Source organism: Bos mutus, chromosome 10 (assembly GCF_027580195.1).
Source record: "Bos mutus isolate GX-2022 chromosome 10, NWIPB_WYAK_1.1, whole genome shotgun sequence".
In the NCBI taxonomy this organism is placed as follows: Eukaryota; Metazoa; Chordata; class Mammalia; order Artiodactyla; family Bovidae; genus Bos; species Bos mutus.
This window is the reverse complement of record NC_091626.1, coordinates 17,270,885-17,287,189: the sequence shown is the minus strand read 5'-3', so window position 1 is coordinate 17,287,189 and position 16,305 is coordinate 17,270,885. Positions and strand designations below refer to the sequence as shown.

The 16,305-nt window shown below is 37.3% G+C and overlaps 2 protein-coding genes across 5 annotated transcripts in view; one reads left to right on the top strand and one right to left on the bottom strand.

The window, feature by feature from the left end:
- Positions 1-7,236, bottom strand: part of LRRC49 (leucine rich repeat containing 49) — a 149,449-nt gene extending 142,213 nt beyond the window's left edge. Inside the window, exons 1-4 of one of the 4 annotated variants that reach the window (XM_070378500.1) lie at positions 6,927-7,236; positions 6,757-6,855; positions 6,225-6,281; positions 4,901-4,988 (exon numbers count right to left, since the gene is read on the bottom strand). In XM_070378500.1, the coding sequence (XP_070234601.1) occupies positions 4,901-4,988; positions 6,225-6,281; positions 6,757-6,777 (166 nt within the window). In that variant the 5' untranslated portion in view covers positions 6,778-6,855; positions 6,927-7,236. Of the gene's footprint in view, positions 1-4,900; positions 4,989-6,224; positions 6,282-6,756; positions 6,856-6,922 lie in introns of all 4 variants that reach the window. The other 3 variants (XM_005911159.3, XM_005911160.2, XM_070378501.1) reach the window with 3 other exon arrangements.
- A 134-nt stretch (positions 7,237-7,370) lies between these two features.
- Positions 7,371-16,094, top strand: THAP10 (THAP domain containing 10). The gene is made up of 2 exons (XM_070378499.1): positions 7,371-7,805; positions 15,573-16,094. The coding sequence occupies exons 1-2, from the start codon at positions 7,554-7,556 to the stop codon at positions 15,594-15,596; spliced, it is 276 nt and encodes a 91-aa protein (XP_070234600.1). The 5' UTR covers positions 7,371-7,553; the 3' UTR covers positions 15,597-16,094.
- The last annotated feature ends 211 nt before the right edge of the window (positions 16,095-16,305 follow it).

Genomic DNA, 16,305 nt, shown 5'->3' with positions numbered 1-16,305 from the left:
AGAAGATCACAGATGGGTTTCAGTGGAGGTGGATATTAAGGTATATTCTAAAGACCTAGAAAAATGTAGAATAGTTAATAAGATGCTGAGAAGCTCCAGAAATGAAGTAAGACTTGAGAAATGGGTCAAAGGTACCAATTTGAACACCAGAAAAAACTATTTTCTTCTACCAAGAGAAAATTTCCTGAAAGCAGCAACCGATGTTGATGGAAGCAAAAAGCAATAAAATAGAACCTAAAGTGCCACAGAATTCTACTGCTTAAACTGACTGATAAGACAAAAAGATGAAGCTAAATATAGGAAGCTATCATTCTTTGGGAGGCCATCTTAAAATCAAGTTCCATACATATCATATTAAAGAGCTATAAAGCAATGGTATTTGCTAACTTCTCCAGGTGTGCAAGATATATACCAAAGGGCACATACCTGGCTTATTGAACAAAATATTAGTGTTCACATCCCACTTTTTTGAGTATCATGAAATATCAAGATAATTAACAATGATGTTCTAGAGTACAAGCATTCAGAACAAAGATCATGTTCATAAATGAACTGGTCTTATGACATGACCAGTTGCTAGCAAAATACCCAAGCAACCATAAGTCAGTAAACTGATTTGGAAATCAAAAACTGAATAGTTAAAAAAACAAAAACTAGAGTAAGGATTAACTGGTTAAGGATTAACTGGTCAGCTAAAAATAATAAAGGAAAAACTCCAAACAATAAACAGCCTTGATTTCCCTTGTTAGTGTCAGAGTTAGGTTTTTAAAATTACTTTGTTAAGGCTTCAACCAGTGCTCAATTTAGAAAGCAAATTTAAATTTAATAAGACTTGGGATGTAGAGGCAATAATCAAGGAGTAAATTTCACTTACAGTCAGTGAATAAAGGAATTTCATCCTCACTCTTTCCACCTCTTATTATACACAGAAGTCAAAATCACAATCTGCATGATGAGCTTACTATCATGATCAGTATGACATACATCTTACAATAAATAGCAGAATACGAGAATGATGAGATAGAAAGGCCTTAAAATACACAAATGACCCTCTAAACAACTGGGGACCAGAATGATCTGCAATCGAAACATCCACAATAAATACCCACACACATATATACATACAGTAGATGTACGTATCAAACACCCAAACATATATATATGTGGACTGTTTGATCCTGCTTTAAAGCAAAATTTTAATTGAAACATTTCCTCTTACTGGTAATTTCATATATCACTATTTAATGTACCAAATAGTAGCTTTTGTCTTCCGAATTAAATTTATAAGCTCCTGGAGAAATGGAGCTCATTTTATATTCTTTATATTCTTTGCAGAATCTAAATTCAGTAGGCAATCATTAAATTAACTGATTTTCCAATTTATTGAGAGTTAATCAAAAATCGGTTTTGTGAATGTTATTTCTGTTAAAAAAGAACATCAGAAATATTTGCATTTTAGTATAAAAATTCTGAATGAATTCTTTCATACTTAGAATCCCAAAGTGTTTAAAGGCATAATGGTATATATTTGGTATGAGTCTTTACTACACCACACCCTAGATATATGATGGATGGAGGGATAGATGAGATGGATAGGTGAGTGGATGGATAGAGGGAAAGACGGACAGAGAGATGGGCAGGGGGATGGACAGATGGTTGGCTGGATAGATGGATAATACAGTACATGTTCATATGCTTGTCCACTTAGCCTTATCTTTAAGACTGTGTTGGTAATCAAAATCCTGATTTTGTATTTTTCATGATTCATCATGATCTTAAGAGTCAAGCACTACCTCTTCCTCTCTATATACATATTTTGGCATTCTTATCCAAGGGATTTAATCAATTAAGGTCTGGAACTGAGATTTTACTGTATAGCAGTCCCTGACTCTCACAAAATTTCAAGGATACAGGGCTTAACTCTTAATATTAATATAAAAAGCCTAAAAGAAATCATACACCAAGTTTAAGACCAAGTAGCCTAACTCCAACAAAGAGTATCTTTACTTTGGGTTGAGAGTACCACTGGTTAATTTATGGTATATGTTCAATTAATTTTGAAAAACATAAAAAATATGAAATGAAATAAAATTAATTATAATAATTCAGTATCAGACTGCAGTTTATTAGATAGAGATTCCCTCATTTTTCCTGAAAAATTGCTACTTAAAATTTTTCCAGAGTTTTTTGCCTTTGGAGGAAGAACAGTGAGTACAGACGTCAAGAATACAGCTATACACGGTGAGGTCTTCTTTGCATAAAACTGCCTGGAACTAGGAAGGAGGCACATTTGGAAACAATCGGTACACATTTTAGAGAGAATGATTTTGAATAAAATCTTTTAATGAAAAAAATAGGTTTATTTTTCCCTAAGGAATTAATTTGTATTTTACATTAAATATACATTATTTATGTACAGGACTTTATTCATCTTTCAGGTTTTCAAAATTCAGTGCCTCTATACTATTTCCTCATTAGCAAATATCTAGAAATACTTAAACACTTAAATAAATTTATTCAGCCAGACATACACAAATCTGTCTACCAACATCATCCTCTAACTCAAGAATACCTTGGGAAAAGTATTTAAGTTTGGCTCATGAGTCAGAAAACAAATTTAAGAGTTATTATCAAAAATGTAAAGGAAGTTCACAATGTAAACACAAGAAAATTCTACTTGAAAATTTTCAGGTTCACAGCTATAGCTCTGAGCCTAGTACAGTGTCTGGCACACAGAATACACTCAACAGATATGTACTGAACTGAACCAAAGAAGGGAAGACAGATGCTTTCTGCACTGCGGAACAGTGGTTAGGTTGATGTCATGTCTAGCAACTGACCAGGAGAAGAATTCAAGATACAGGAAACAGAAAAGTGATGTCAGATTAGCTGGGCCCAAGAGGAAAGTCCAGAAATTACAAAACAAAAAAAGAAAGCTAATATTCAAAATTGCCACGTGTTCGTGCAAGATGAACAATCTAGAGAGGCCTATACCAATTATCCTTCTCATATAATAACTCCTAGATGAGGACAGTACTGTATGTAAGTATTTTGCAGTGCTTAACTCTAGTACATTACAGAGAGCTAACAATTGTTGACAACTAAGATGGGAATACCAAACCACCTGATCTGCCTCTTGAGAAACCTATATGCAGGTCAGGAAGCAACAGTTAGGACTGGACATGGAACAACAGACTGGTTCCAAATAGGAAAAGGAGTATGTCAAGGCTGTATATTGCCACCCTGTTTATTTAACTTCTATGCAGAGTACATCATGAGAAACACTGGGCTGGAAGAAGCACAAGCTGAAATCAAAATTGCCAGGAGAAATATCAATAACCTCAGATATACAGATGACACCACCCTTATGGCAGAAAGTGAAGAGGAACTCAAAAGCCTCTTGATGAAAGTGAAAGTGGAGAGGGAAAAGGTGGCTTAAAGCTCAACATTCAGAAAATGAAGATCATGGCATCCAGTCCCATCACTTCATGGCAAACAGATGGGGAAAGAGTGGAAATAGTGTCAGACTTTATTTTTTGGGCTCCAAAATCACTGTAGATGGTGACTGCAGCCATGAAATTAAAAGACGCTTACTCCTTGGAAGGAAAGTTATGACCAACCTTGAGAGCATATTCAAAAGCAGAGACATTACTTTGCCAACAAAGGTTCGTCTAGTCAAGGCTATGGTTTTTCCTGTGGTCATGTATGGATGTGAGAGTTGGACCGTGAAGAAGGTTGAGCACCGAAGAATTGATGCTTTTGAACTGTGGTGTTGGAGAAGACTCTTGACAGTCCCTTGGATTGCAAGGAGATCCAACCAGTCCATTCTGAAGGAGATCAGTCCTGGGTGTTCTTTGGAATGACTGATGCTAAAGCTGAAACTCCAATACTTTGGCCATCTGATGCGAAGAGGTGACTCATTGGAAAAGATTCTAATGCTGGGAGGGCTTGGGGGCAGGAGCAGAAGGGGACGACAGAGGATGAGATGGCTGGATGGCATCACCAACTTGATGGACATGAGTTTGAGTGAACTCCAGGAGTTGGTGATGGACAGGGAGGCCTGGCGTGCTGCATTTCATGGGGTCGGAAAGAGTCAGACACGACTGGGCAACTGAACTGAACTGAAGTAACAACTCAAAAGTTCTAAAGAAGATTTCTCCTTTAATTGAACAATACATTTCAGAAATATAACCAGATCATATGAGGCTATTTTTCAAAGGGTGGTCCACAAACCACATCCATCAGAGTCTTTTGAGAAGTTATTAAAACACACTTTTCTAAATCCCACCCAAGACCTACAAAGTCAGAATGGGGAAGGGGATGAGGGAAGCACTAAGAATCTGTATTCCTAATAAGATCTTGCATGATGCACACAAATTTGATATAATTTGATATAATTCTTTGATATAATTTTGATATAATTCTATAATTATATGTATATATATACATATAGTATATATATAACATATATATATCAAATTATATAATTTGATATAATTCTATAATTATATGTGTTAGTAAGGGAAAGAGATAGCTTCTTTTCTACTCCCGACTTTCCATTCTTTCCAGTGTCCTTACTTACTAAATATGTGTTCCCATAGTCTTACCCTCACTAATTAGCTATTTTTCTTAGTTCTAAGACATTATTTGGTAGATTCTTTCTAATTCTCTTGTGTATAGCCCACTCCATACTAAAATATGACAATTTTTCCTATATTAGAAATAACCTATGTTGTGTACATAAAATCAATTCTGATTTAAACAAATGCCCAATGAATTTGGTAACCAATGAATAATGTCATCTTTAACTGAAGTCTATTTGGATACAGAAATTCAATATTATTAAACAATATTACTTAAAGATGACAAATCATATCTGATCTCTATTCTCTGCCAATACCTTGTCTACTTGAGTAGTTTCTTTCAAGGTCATGTTGTAAGAGTCGACCAGGGAATGATGGCGTTTCTCTATTTAGCTTGAATTCAACCTAAAAAACATTAGTTAAGACACAAGATTCAGAGACTGTTTTATAAATTCATTTGTACCTTTTTGGATGCTAGACTTAAGTGACATCATATGCCATTTGTCTCTGTCTGACTTCCTTCACTCAGTATGACAATGTCTGGGTCCATCCATGTTGCTGCAAATGCCATTATTTCATTCTTTTTTATAACCGAGTAATATTCCATTGTATATATGTACCACAGCTTCTTTGTCCTTCATTTAAGAATTCCTCCAGTAACATCTATTTTAAAACTTTTTAGGAAAAACCTGAATTGTGCCAGTTGAAGGTGCCCAACTTGGTCAAAGAAGAACAATTTGTGTTGTGTCTTGAGACACAGTTGTGTGGGACATGGGTACGTATATCTGAGTGCTCAGGTGACATGAGGGTAAGAAAACGTGTGTATCTCAAAAATCAAATCAAAAGCCAGAAATTAAGGAAATCCCAGGGAGAATATGGGCAAATTGTTTGGGGAAAAGAATGTTCAAATCTTAATTTCTAAATCTCATTAGGCCTAAAAAATTTCCACTGCTAATCAATTTTTTCTGGAATGTTAGATATGGGACCCCAAATTATCACATTTTATCTAATATAAGATTCTATGAGTAGTAAAACATGCCATCATTTTACCCACTACTAAGAAAGAAAAACTTTCCCAATTAAAATAATAATATGATCTGCCATCAGTTTCAAGAAGGATCCTGATTTAAGAAATGCTTAAAATGTCAAAAAAGAAAAAAAACAAACTCAAATTACCTCTTGCAATTGATGAAATAAGATTCAGTTTGTAAAGGAGGTGAGGTTTTTTTGGTTTTGCTTTGATTTTTCTTAATTGATGTACAGTTGATTTATAATACTATATTAGTTTCAGATACACAATGTTGTGATTCAGTACTTTTATAGATTACACTCTATTAAGTTATTACAAAATAATGGTTATAATTCTCTGAGATATACAATATATCCTTCTTGCTTATCTATTTTATACACAATATTTTTTATCACTTAATCGTATACCCCTAATTTGCCCCTCCCCCTTCCCTCTCTTTGGTAAACTAGTTGGATTTGTGTAGGCAAAAAATAAAAATTAGCTTCAAAGTAGAGACCAAAGTAAATATACTTAAATTTTCCAGTTTAGACTCTGCTCTTTAAATCATGCTATTTGTGCAGAATATAAAACAATTTATATTCAATCTAAATACAAATCTGCTTGAATCTTACTTTGTTTTTTTCAGGAAGCGATGATGTTTGAATAACCAGATGAAGCCCACAGTTCACCTACAATGTAAAAATTAAACCATAAAATATGCTCTTAACTTATACACACACACACACTCCTCCCCAAAACAGTACATAAAGATATAACAAAAAAATTAGAATGAAACAGAATGCTCGCTTTTTGTTTGTTTCTGGTAAATTAGCATGTTCTGGATATTTGCTGAAAACAATAAAATTACAACTAATAATTAAAAGGTTTCACTGTGATTTATCTTCCAAAATGTCTGCAATTTAACCCTCTACTTAGCACCTCAGGCTTTCGTCACCTGCCGTTTGAAGTCTAAGTAAATATCTCAGTGAGACAGGTAAAGGAGGTGGGGGTGCCTATTAATATTTTCTTAATTAAAAAAAAAAGGAATTGATCAGTTAAAGGAATTTAAATGAAGCTTAGCCTTTCACAGCAGACCAGCTCCACCTTCTGGGAAGCGGAGATCCTGGACAAGACTTTGAATACCCATCACACAATGTTAAATACCCTCCAAGTGCCTTGGTCCATTCCAGGAACCTTAAGCCTCGGTCAGACAATAGCTTGAGTAGACTGAGCGGTCCTGGTCTCAACAATACAGCTCATCACCTAGGACAAAGACGCCAGTCAGAAAGGACGGTACGAATGGAAATAAAGAGAAAGTAGGAAACCCAACCTACGTTGCTCGCAGCCCGGCCAGAAACAGAGCGGTATTTCCCGGGAATCATGGCAGGAGACAGTCCAAGAAGATCAGTTAGATCTGCCTTAGAAATGACGCTACAGCACAGATTCAGAGACCGAAAGGGGTCATCTCCTAGGCAACCCGCTCAGGAGTTACCATGGAAACTGCCATTTCCGGTCTGGTCCTCTCCCAAATCTACCGATCAGTGCACTCGTTAGAGCCTCTGGTTATATTTGAGGGGCCCAAAATATCAGCATTTCCTCGTTCTAGTTTCCCAGTTTCAGAAAAACAGAGCATTAGGGTGGAGAGGAGAATAAAACGAGGAAGAGGCCGGACACCTAGGTAGCTATGACAACAACCACTTCCGGTCCGTCCCTCTTTACCTCCCACCTCAGCTGGGCCCGCGCGAAATTTGTATCCCTTTGCCTGCTCTCAGGGGAAGACTGCTGGAAGAAGGACCGCCAAAAGCCGGGTACTCTCCAAGGTAGGGGCCGCAGTTTGGCACTTTCTCGCGGCCGAAGAAGCAGCAGCCGACACGGAGTCGGCAGGTGAGGGCTCTGGGAGTGCGAGACCGTGCTAAGGATGCAGGTCCCCAGCTCCCAGCCCCGAGGCCGCTGCCGTGCCCATGCGCTGCGGCAACACCACCAAGTCCGGGAAGTTGCTGTTTCGCTTCCCCAAAGGACCGGGCCGTGCGACTGCTGTAGGACCGCTTCGTGCGGGGCCTCCGGCCAACTGGTACCGGGGCAGTGACAGCTCCGTCATCTGCTCCGAGCACTTCGCTCCCGCCTGTTTTGATGTCTCTTCGGTTATCCAGAAGAATCTGCCCTTCTCCGAGGGCCTGAGACCCGTGGCGGGCGCCGCTTCCATCTTGCACTCCGTATCCTCCCTGCTGAAACCTACAGGGAAAGAAGAGGGAGACTGTGCGGGCGGCCTGGGAAGGGAGGAAAGCCCCAGGCAGTCAGGCAGCCCCAGGCTACCCCAGGGCCAGCCTCGTGTACACTCCTCTGGCCCACGAAGAGGGCTTTCGGCTTCACAGATAAAGGGCCACTCAAAGAGTCCCCCGAGGGTCTTGCAAGAACCCCAGTCTGTGGCTAGGCTCCTCTACTTAATGTTATTTTGGGAAAGTCACCTCACCACGGAGGTTTTTGTTAATCGGTGATCTCCAAGAGTCCATTAAGTATTAACACTGTGGAATTATAGCTTCTACCTCCTGTTCCCCGAAACACACACGCACACTCTTTCTTTTCCTTCACATTATAGAGAAGCCTTCACTCTCCGCTCCTGAGTTTTTAAATACGAAGCATTTAATTTGAGTAAATCTCAAGAGATGAGGTACTTTAAACTTTCTGCATAGCATATCATTGCATGATAAGCTGCAAGAATTATCAATTATACCGTCAAAATGGTGGGGGAATGGGAATGCAAGATGCTGATGAAGATAGGGCTTTGCTGATAGACATCCCTTCCCCCCTCCTAAACTTCCTCTTGACTAGCTGCCTTTAAACTAAGTCGTTCCAGTGAGTTGAATTCTCCTATCCTGCTCTCTTCTGCCTACTTTCTCGGTACTCATAAGATTGATTACACTTATTTTGCATCTGGTCACTACTGCCTTCTTCCCAACTTCCTAACTTCTCAGCCTTCTTTGAGTTAGTCAAACTTCAGCCCTATCACCATAACATAGATTAATTTATGACTCTTCATTGGATCTAAAAGGTGTTCAGTTTTAGAGATAGGAAGAGTTCACCAAGAAGTCAGCGGACCTGTAACTGACATTCTGGTTGTGAATATACAGAGGTATTCTTGAATTTTAGAGCTGAAGAAAACCTAAGTGATCATATAGTCTAGATTCACAATTTATGCACAAGGAAGCCAATCCAAGGTTAATTTCCTCAGGACCTTATAATCTTTTCTCTAGGTCCAATCACCAGACAGAAACTTTCTGCAATACCAACCTCCTTCCTACATGGGGTGGGTGCTTAAGACCCTTTCATGACGTCCAGCAATTATTAAGGTGGAGAATAAAATTATTAACAAAGTTCCTGCATGGTTTTTGGCCCTGCTTGCGACAGCAGTCCTGCTCCAATCCATGGTCTTTGTTGCTCACTGTGCACCAATCCTGCTGATCTTTTCCGTTTTTGAACATACTATATTCTTTCCTACCAAGCCTTTTCTGAATTATTTCATATAATGCCCTGGAATTATGCCCCTGCCATTCCCCATCATCACCGATTAAATCCTTTTACTTCAAAAATCTGTTCAAACATCTTTCCGTTTTCATCTCCTAATTTTATAGTCTCATTCTTCAAACACTTCGGTAGCACATATACTTCAGTTGCACTCATCACAGTTGTCATGAAATAATTATGTATTTTGCTTAATATAATGTTTGTCCTCACATTAGAATGGAAGCTCTCTGACCGCAGGGCTCTTATCTGATTTGTTCATTATTAACAGTAACTAGAACAATATTTTGCAAATTTAAGGAATTCAGTAAATATTTGTGGAATGATTATATGACTATGGGAACAGTTTTCTTTAGTACAGTGGAATTTCAGTTCTCTGCCTGTTTCCCTTTTCACCAAACTGTATAGCACTCAAGAAATCTCTGCCTTTTCCTTGAACCAATTATCCACCATCGTTACCTAGCCAGTCTTTACCCAAGCCCATATTTAAACATCTATCTATAGATATATGTAAATATGTAGTAAAAGAGTTAAACATGTGCCACACACACCTTTATACTGCTTTTCTCTTTTTTATAATTCTACCATCTAATCACGGAGAAGGCAATGGCACCCCACTCCAGTACTCTTCCCTGGAAAATCCCATGGACGGAGGAGCCTGGTAGGCTGAAGTCCATGGGTTGCTGAGGGTCGGACATGACTGAGCGACTTCACTTTCACTTTTCACTTTCATGCATTGGAGAAGGAAATGGCAACCCACTCCAGTGTTCTTGCCTGGAGAATCCCAGGGACGGGGGAGCCTGGTGGGCTGCCGTCTATGTGGTCGCACAGAGTCGGACACAACTGAAGTGACTTAGCATAGCATAGCACCATCTAATCAAAAACTGGGAGAAGAAGGGCCAGGCTAATAAAACAATCAAATGTTTTATAATACAACAAAGGCTAACTATTAAGAAATCCAGAATATATACCAACTCTGTTTTTCAATTAATAAAGATATCCAGCCAGCATTCCTAACAGTCCATATTACATTACTATATATTCTGAGTTATTAGGAGACTGTGTAGGTTTTAACAATAGTACTTTAAAAGTATAGCAATAAATAGACTTGATAGCAGTAAATATTTTTAGCCTTGACATATGACATAAAGAATCTGCCTTCAGTGAAGGAGACCTGGGTTCAATCCCTGGTTTGGAAAGATCCTTTGGAGAAGGGCATGGCAACCCACTCCAGTCCAGTGTTCCTGCCTGGGAAATCCCAAGGACAGAGGAACCTGTTGGGCTACGGTCCATGAGATCACAAAACAGTCAGACACAACTTTGCAACTAAACAACAATTTTAAACACTGTTTTAGGTGCTTGGTGCTATAGGTAGATAAATAGAAGTATGAATGTAAGCTATCTTCAGGGAGCTTGAGGAAAGATTAGGGACCACCCCTAAGGAAGAAAGGGGGTTCTGATGAGCACCATACACTGGCAATTTGTTTCATGTAGCTAGGATTATTGTCTCTCCTTAACTATTAATTTTGCATCCTTGTTTTTCTAACCCAACTGTATTTTTTAAACTTTAAATTCTGATACAGCAAAGTACAGCAAAGTGCTTAGATCATTAAATGACCAGAAGCTGAGCATGTGTAACCACTATGTAAATCAAAGAAATAAAACATGACTAGCAACTCAAGAGCCCAAGCCTCAGCCCCTCAGCCCTCCTCAAAGCAAGCAAGTTTGCTTTCTTTTGAACTTAATATAAGTAAATTCATATTGTTGGCATTTCTTGCATCTGGCTTTCTTATTCAACATTATATTTGTGAGATTTATCTATGTTGTTGCATATAATATAGCAGTAATTTGTTTACATTATTATATAGCAATCCATTGTTCAAATATACCAAATTTTTAAAAAAAATCTCTTCTATTGGACATTTAGATTGTTAATGTTTGAGGGCCATTTTAAGTAACACTGCTGTAAATATCCTTCTATGTGTCTTTTTCACATGATCTCCCTTAAGATTGACTAGTTTGATCTTACTTTCCAAGACTCAGGAATCTTCTCCAGCACTACAGTTTGAAGGCATCAATTGTTCAGCATTCTGCCTTCTTTATGGTCCAGCTCTCACAGCCATACATGACCACTGGGAAGACCATAGCCTTGACTGTACAGACCTTTGTCGGCAGAGTGATGTTTCTAATTTTCGACACATTGTCTAGGTTTGTTATCGCTTTCCTGCCAAGAAGCAGTCGTCTTCTGATTTCATGGCTGCCGTCACTGTCTGCAGTGATTTTGGAGCTCAAGAAGAGGAAATCTGTCACTACTTCCACCTTTTCCCCTTCTATTTGCCATGAAGTAATGGGGCCAGATACCAGGATCTTAGTTTTTTTAATATTTAGCCTTAAGCCAGCTCTTTTACTTCTCCTCCTTCACTCTCATCAAGAGGCTTTTCAGTTCCTCTTCACTTTCTGCCATTAGAGTGGTATCATCCTCATATCTGAGGTTGTTGTCATTCTCCCACCTATCTTGATTCCAGCTTGTAACTCATCCAGCCTGGCGTTTCTCATGATGGGCTCAGCATATAGGTTAAACAAACAGGGTGACGGCAGACAGCCTTGTACCCCTTTCTCGATCTTGAACCAAGCAGTTGTTCCATACAAGATTCTAACTGTTGCTTCTAGATCTGCATACAGGTTTCAGACTACTGGCAGCATAATCAGAGTTTATGTTGTTTCACATTCTTCCTTACATTTAGGTTGTCACTCTTTCACACTGAGTCCTTTTGAAGGGTTTACTTTGCATTTTTCATTTCCAAATGAAATTAAGGAACAACTTTTCAAATGTTAATTGAACATTTGGATAGCCTCTTGAGTGATAATGCCCATTTTTCTGTTGGATTATCTTTTTCTTATTGATTTAGAGTTCTTAATAAATTTTGTCCTCACATCTCTTCTCTTCACTCTTAATAGTGTTTTTTGTTGTACTGAGCTTTTTTTTTTTTTTTTTGGTGTACTTAGTTCTTAATTTTAATGTAAGCCAAACCAACAATCTTTTTTTCTGAACACTTAATGCTTAAAACATGCTACTTTGCTTTTCTCCATAAACTTACTGTTTCTAGTTTTTACATTCATATCTACAATCCATTCAGTGTTTTTCTCTCTGAGGTGGAGTTTGTTTCATTTTTTCCTCATAGAGAGATCACTATTGACTGAGCGTCTTTTATGGAAAAGAGTAGCATTTCCTCATTGTCCTGCAGTGTCAACTTTGTCATAAATCAAGTTGTCATACACACATTAGCCTGTTTCCACATTTTAAAATTCTGCTCCGTTTACCTGTTTGCAAATCTTTACACCATTATCTCAGAGCTTTAATTACTATAGCTTATGTTAAGAATTAATATCCAGGACTTCCCTTGTAGTCCAGTGGCTAAGACTCCATGCTCCCAATGCAGGGGGCCTAGGTTCAACCCCTGGTCAAGGGACTAGATTCCATATGCTGCAACCAAAGATTCCACATGCCGCAACCGAAGATAGCCATCCCACGTGCCACAACCAAAGACCCGGCCTAGCCAAATAAATTAAAAAATAATAATAATGATTAATACTCATTTGGCATATTTTCCTGATGAATGCTTATTTTCAATAATGATTGTTTTTTATGCCATTAGTTTAAATGTACTTTCTAAAATTCTTAATTCTTATAAGCCCTTAATCTAAATCAAAGTTGAGGTAATTGAGTAAGTAATCTTACTTTATATGAAGGTTACTATTGAGATTAAAAATCACAGAACATGGAAAATAAAACATGGTCATTGTACAGCCAAAGAAAATTAATATCCAGATGATTCATTCCTCTTACCTCGTTCATCTTCCTTATCCATTCATCTGTTGATGAGCCCTTAGGTTGCTTCCATATCTTAGCTATTGTAAATAATGCTGCTATGAACATTGAGCTGCACATTGAAAGATTTACAGTGTTTTTATTTAATTTTTAAAGGCCTTACTTTTTTAAGAAAAGTTTTAGGTTCCCAGCAGAATTGAGAGGAAGATAGGTTTCCCATTTACCCAGTGCACCCACACATGCATAGCCTTCTCCATTATCAACATCCCCCACCAGAGTGGTACATTTGTTCCACCTGATGAACCTACATTGATATATCATTATCGCCCAAAGTCCATCCTTAACATTACAGTTCACTCTCTCATCTTTCTACTTTTTCAATTTTTATTTACCATTCTTCTCTTTAACTTCTTGAACATTAAGTTACACCATTGATTTTCAGGATTTTTGTAGCAAATGGCAGATGGAGCAGCTGAGATTGACATGCTTATTTCCCAAAAGTAGAGTTCAGTAGAGTGGTATTATTTGAGGAAAAACTCCTGAAATGAAGATACATTAGAAATACCTTGTGAAATACTTTTTTAAATGGTGTTAAAACTGCAATCTAACTTAATCAAGCCTAATAAAATTTGTCTATAGTATTATGTACATTTAAGCATTAATGTACATAATAAGCATAGCATTGACTGAATCCCACAAGTTTTAGATTTCAGATTATTTTTATTATTTAGTGGAAAACATCTTCTAATTTCCACTGTAATTTTATCATGGGTTTAGAAGTATATTAAACATTTCCAAACGTGCAGGCATTTTGTAGTTGTATTTTTGTTAAGACTTCTAGGTCAATTATACTGTCACCAGAGAATATACAACATATGGATTTAATCTTTTGAAATGTACTGAAACTATATGAGGCCTAACATGGGTCAGTTTTTATGAATGTTCTGTGTACACTTGAGATGAACATGCATTCTGCAGTTGGGTACGTTTCTCCGTATATGTCTATTAATCATGTTGTTTAAATTTCTTATCCCTGTGGAATTTTTGCCTACTTACAAGTTACTGAGAGAGGTATGTTAAAAATCTTCCACCTCAGTTTTTAATTTACATATTTAGCCTTCTAACTCTAACAATTTTGTGTTACATATTTTGAAGCTGTGTTATTATATAGCACTAATAGAGCAATGCCAGCTTTCTGTAGGTTGATGTTGCCATAGTACATCTTTTTACACTCTTTTTATTTCAGTCTTTCTGTATCCTTAAGAGTTTAGGCATTACTGTGTCTTCCAAAGGTTGTCCTTTGGAAGAGAATATATCTTTGTCTCCTCCCGAGTTTTTCTCTTCATTTTCCAATTTTACTGTAATATGCATAGATATGGTTTCCTTTGTTTTCATTTACTCATTTGTGTTTGGCTGTGCTGGGTCTTCATTGCTGCCTGTGAACTTCCTCTAGCTGCAGTAAGTGGGGCTACTTCGTGGTTGTGGTGGGTGGGCCTCTATTGCAGCAGCTTCTCTTGTCGTGGAGCATGGGCTCTAGGGTGTCTGGGCTCAATATCTGTTGCTCGTGGGCTCTAGATGCACAGGTTCAGCAGCTGTAGCGCAGGGCTTAATTGCCCCATGGCATGCGGAATCTTCCCGGACCAAGGATCAAACCCATGTCCCCTGCATTGGCAGACAGATTCTTAACCACTAGACCACTAGGAAATCCCCTTTGTTTTTATTTTAGTAAATACATTTAGTACTTTTGTAAAACCATGATTAATGCCTTCTACTCATTTTGGTAAATTCTCAGATATTATTTGTTCAAATATTGTTTCTGTCCCATTTTCTCTGTTTTACTTTGGGGCTACAATTAATATTACATATTATGCTTTTTCATCTTATCTGCTATTTGTTTTAATGACCTTTTCTATAGTTACCATCATTTTGTCTTTCTCTCCCTACTTCTAAATATTTTCTTTTGACTCATGTTCCAGTTGATTAATACATATCTGGAAATTCTGTTTCTTAAGCTTTTAATATAAATAAGTAATCATGTATGTGCAAAAAAAGATTTATATTTAAAGATTTCTAATTTATGGATTATTTTAATAAATTATAGTTTATCTGTACAGTAGATTATATACAGCCATAAAAATTATATGTAAACTATTTAATAACATAGAAACATGTATTAAAGAGGAAAATAAGATTATAAAACATATCAGAATTTTAATAAATAAAAGACAAAGATAAGAAATATAGCAAAATATGAAGCTGTTAGCTATAAATGATGGATTTGTGGCTAATTTTTTCTTTTTCCTTCTCCATTTGCCACAAATTTTCTTCAGTGATAAAATGTTGTTATAAAGAGAACAAAACTTATTTCTTAAAGCCTTAATAAATTCCTAAAACTCCATTTTACCCGCTGTACATCTGTTTTGTAAAGAAATATATACTTATTCTAGACTTTTATAATGCTTGGTTTAGAAGTAGACATAGCTGTCAAAATTAGTCATAATTTTATAAACACAAAGATAAGATTTCAATTTTTATTTAAATCCTCAATAATAGTAGGTGTAATTATTCATGTTACAAGGGGACTCTTTACTAAAATTTCTTCATAAAGTTTCTTTAACTTGGGTATTAATAGCTTGTCCAAAGATGGGCTGAATAAAGGACAGAAATGGTATGGACCTAACAGAAGCAGAAGATATTAAGAAGAGGTGGCAAGAATACACAGAAGAACTACACAAAAAAGATTTTCACTATCCAGATAATCACAATGGTGTGATCACTCACCTAGAGCCAAACATCCTGGAATATGAAGTCAAGTGGGCCTTAGGAAGCATCACTACAAACAAAGCTAGTGGAGGTGATGGAGTTCCAGTTGAGCTCTTTCAAATCCTGAAAGATGATGCTGTGAAAGTGCTTCACTCAATATGCCAGCACATTTGGAAAACTCAGCAGTGGCCACAGGACTGGAAAAGGTCAGTTTTCATTCTAATCCCAAAGAAAGGCAATGCCAAAGAATGCTCAAACTACCGCACAATTGCATTCATCTCACACGCTAGTAAAGTAATGCTCAAAATTGTCCAAGCCAGGTTTCAGCAATATGTGAACCGTGAACTTCCTGATGTTCAAGCTGGTTTTAGAAAAGGCAGAGGAACCAGAGATCAAATTGACAACATCCACTGGATCATGGAAAAAGCAAGAGAGTTCCAGAAAAACATCCATTTCTGCTTTATTGACTATGCCAAAGCCTTTGACTGTGTGGATCACAATAAACTGTGGAAAATTCTGAAAGAGATGGGAATACCAGAACACCTGACCTGCCTCTTGAGAAATCTGTATGCAGGTCAAGAAGCAACAGTTAGAACCTGACA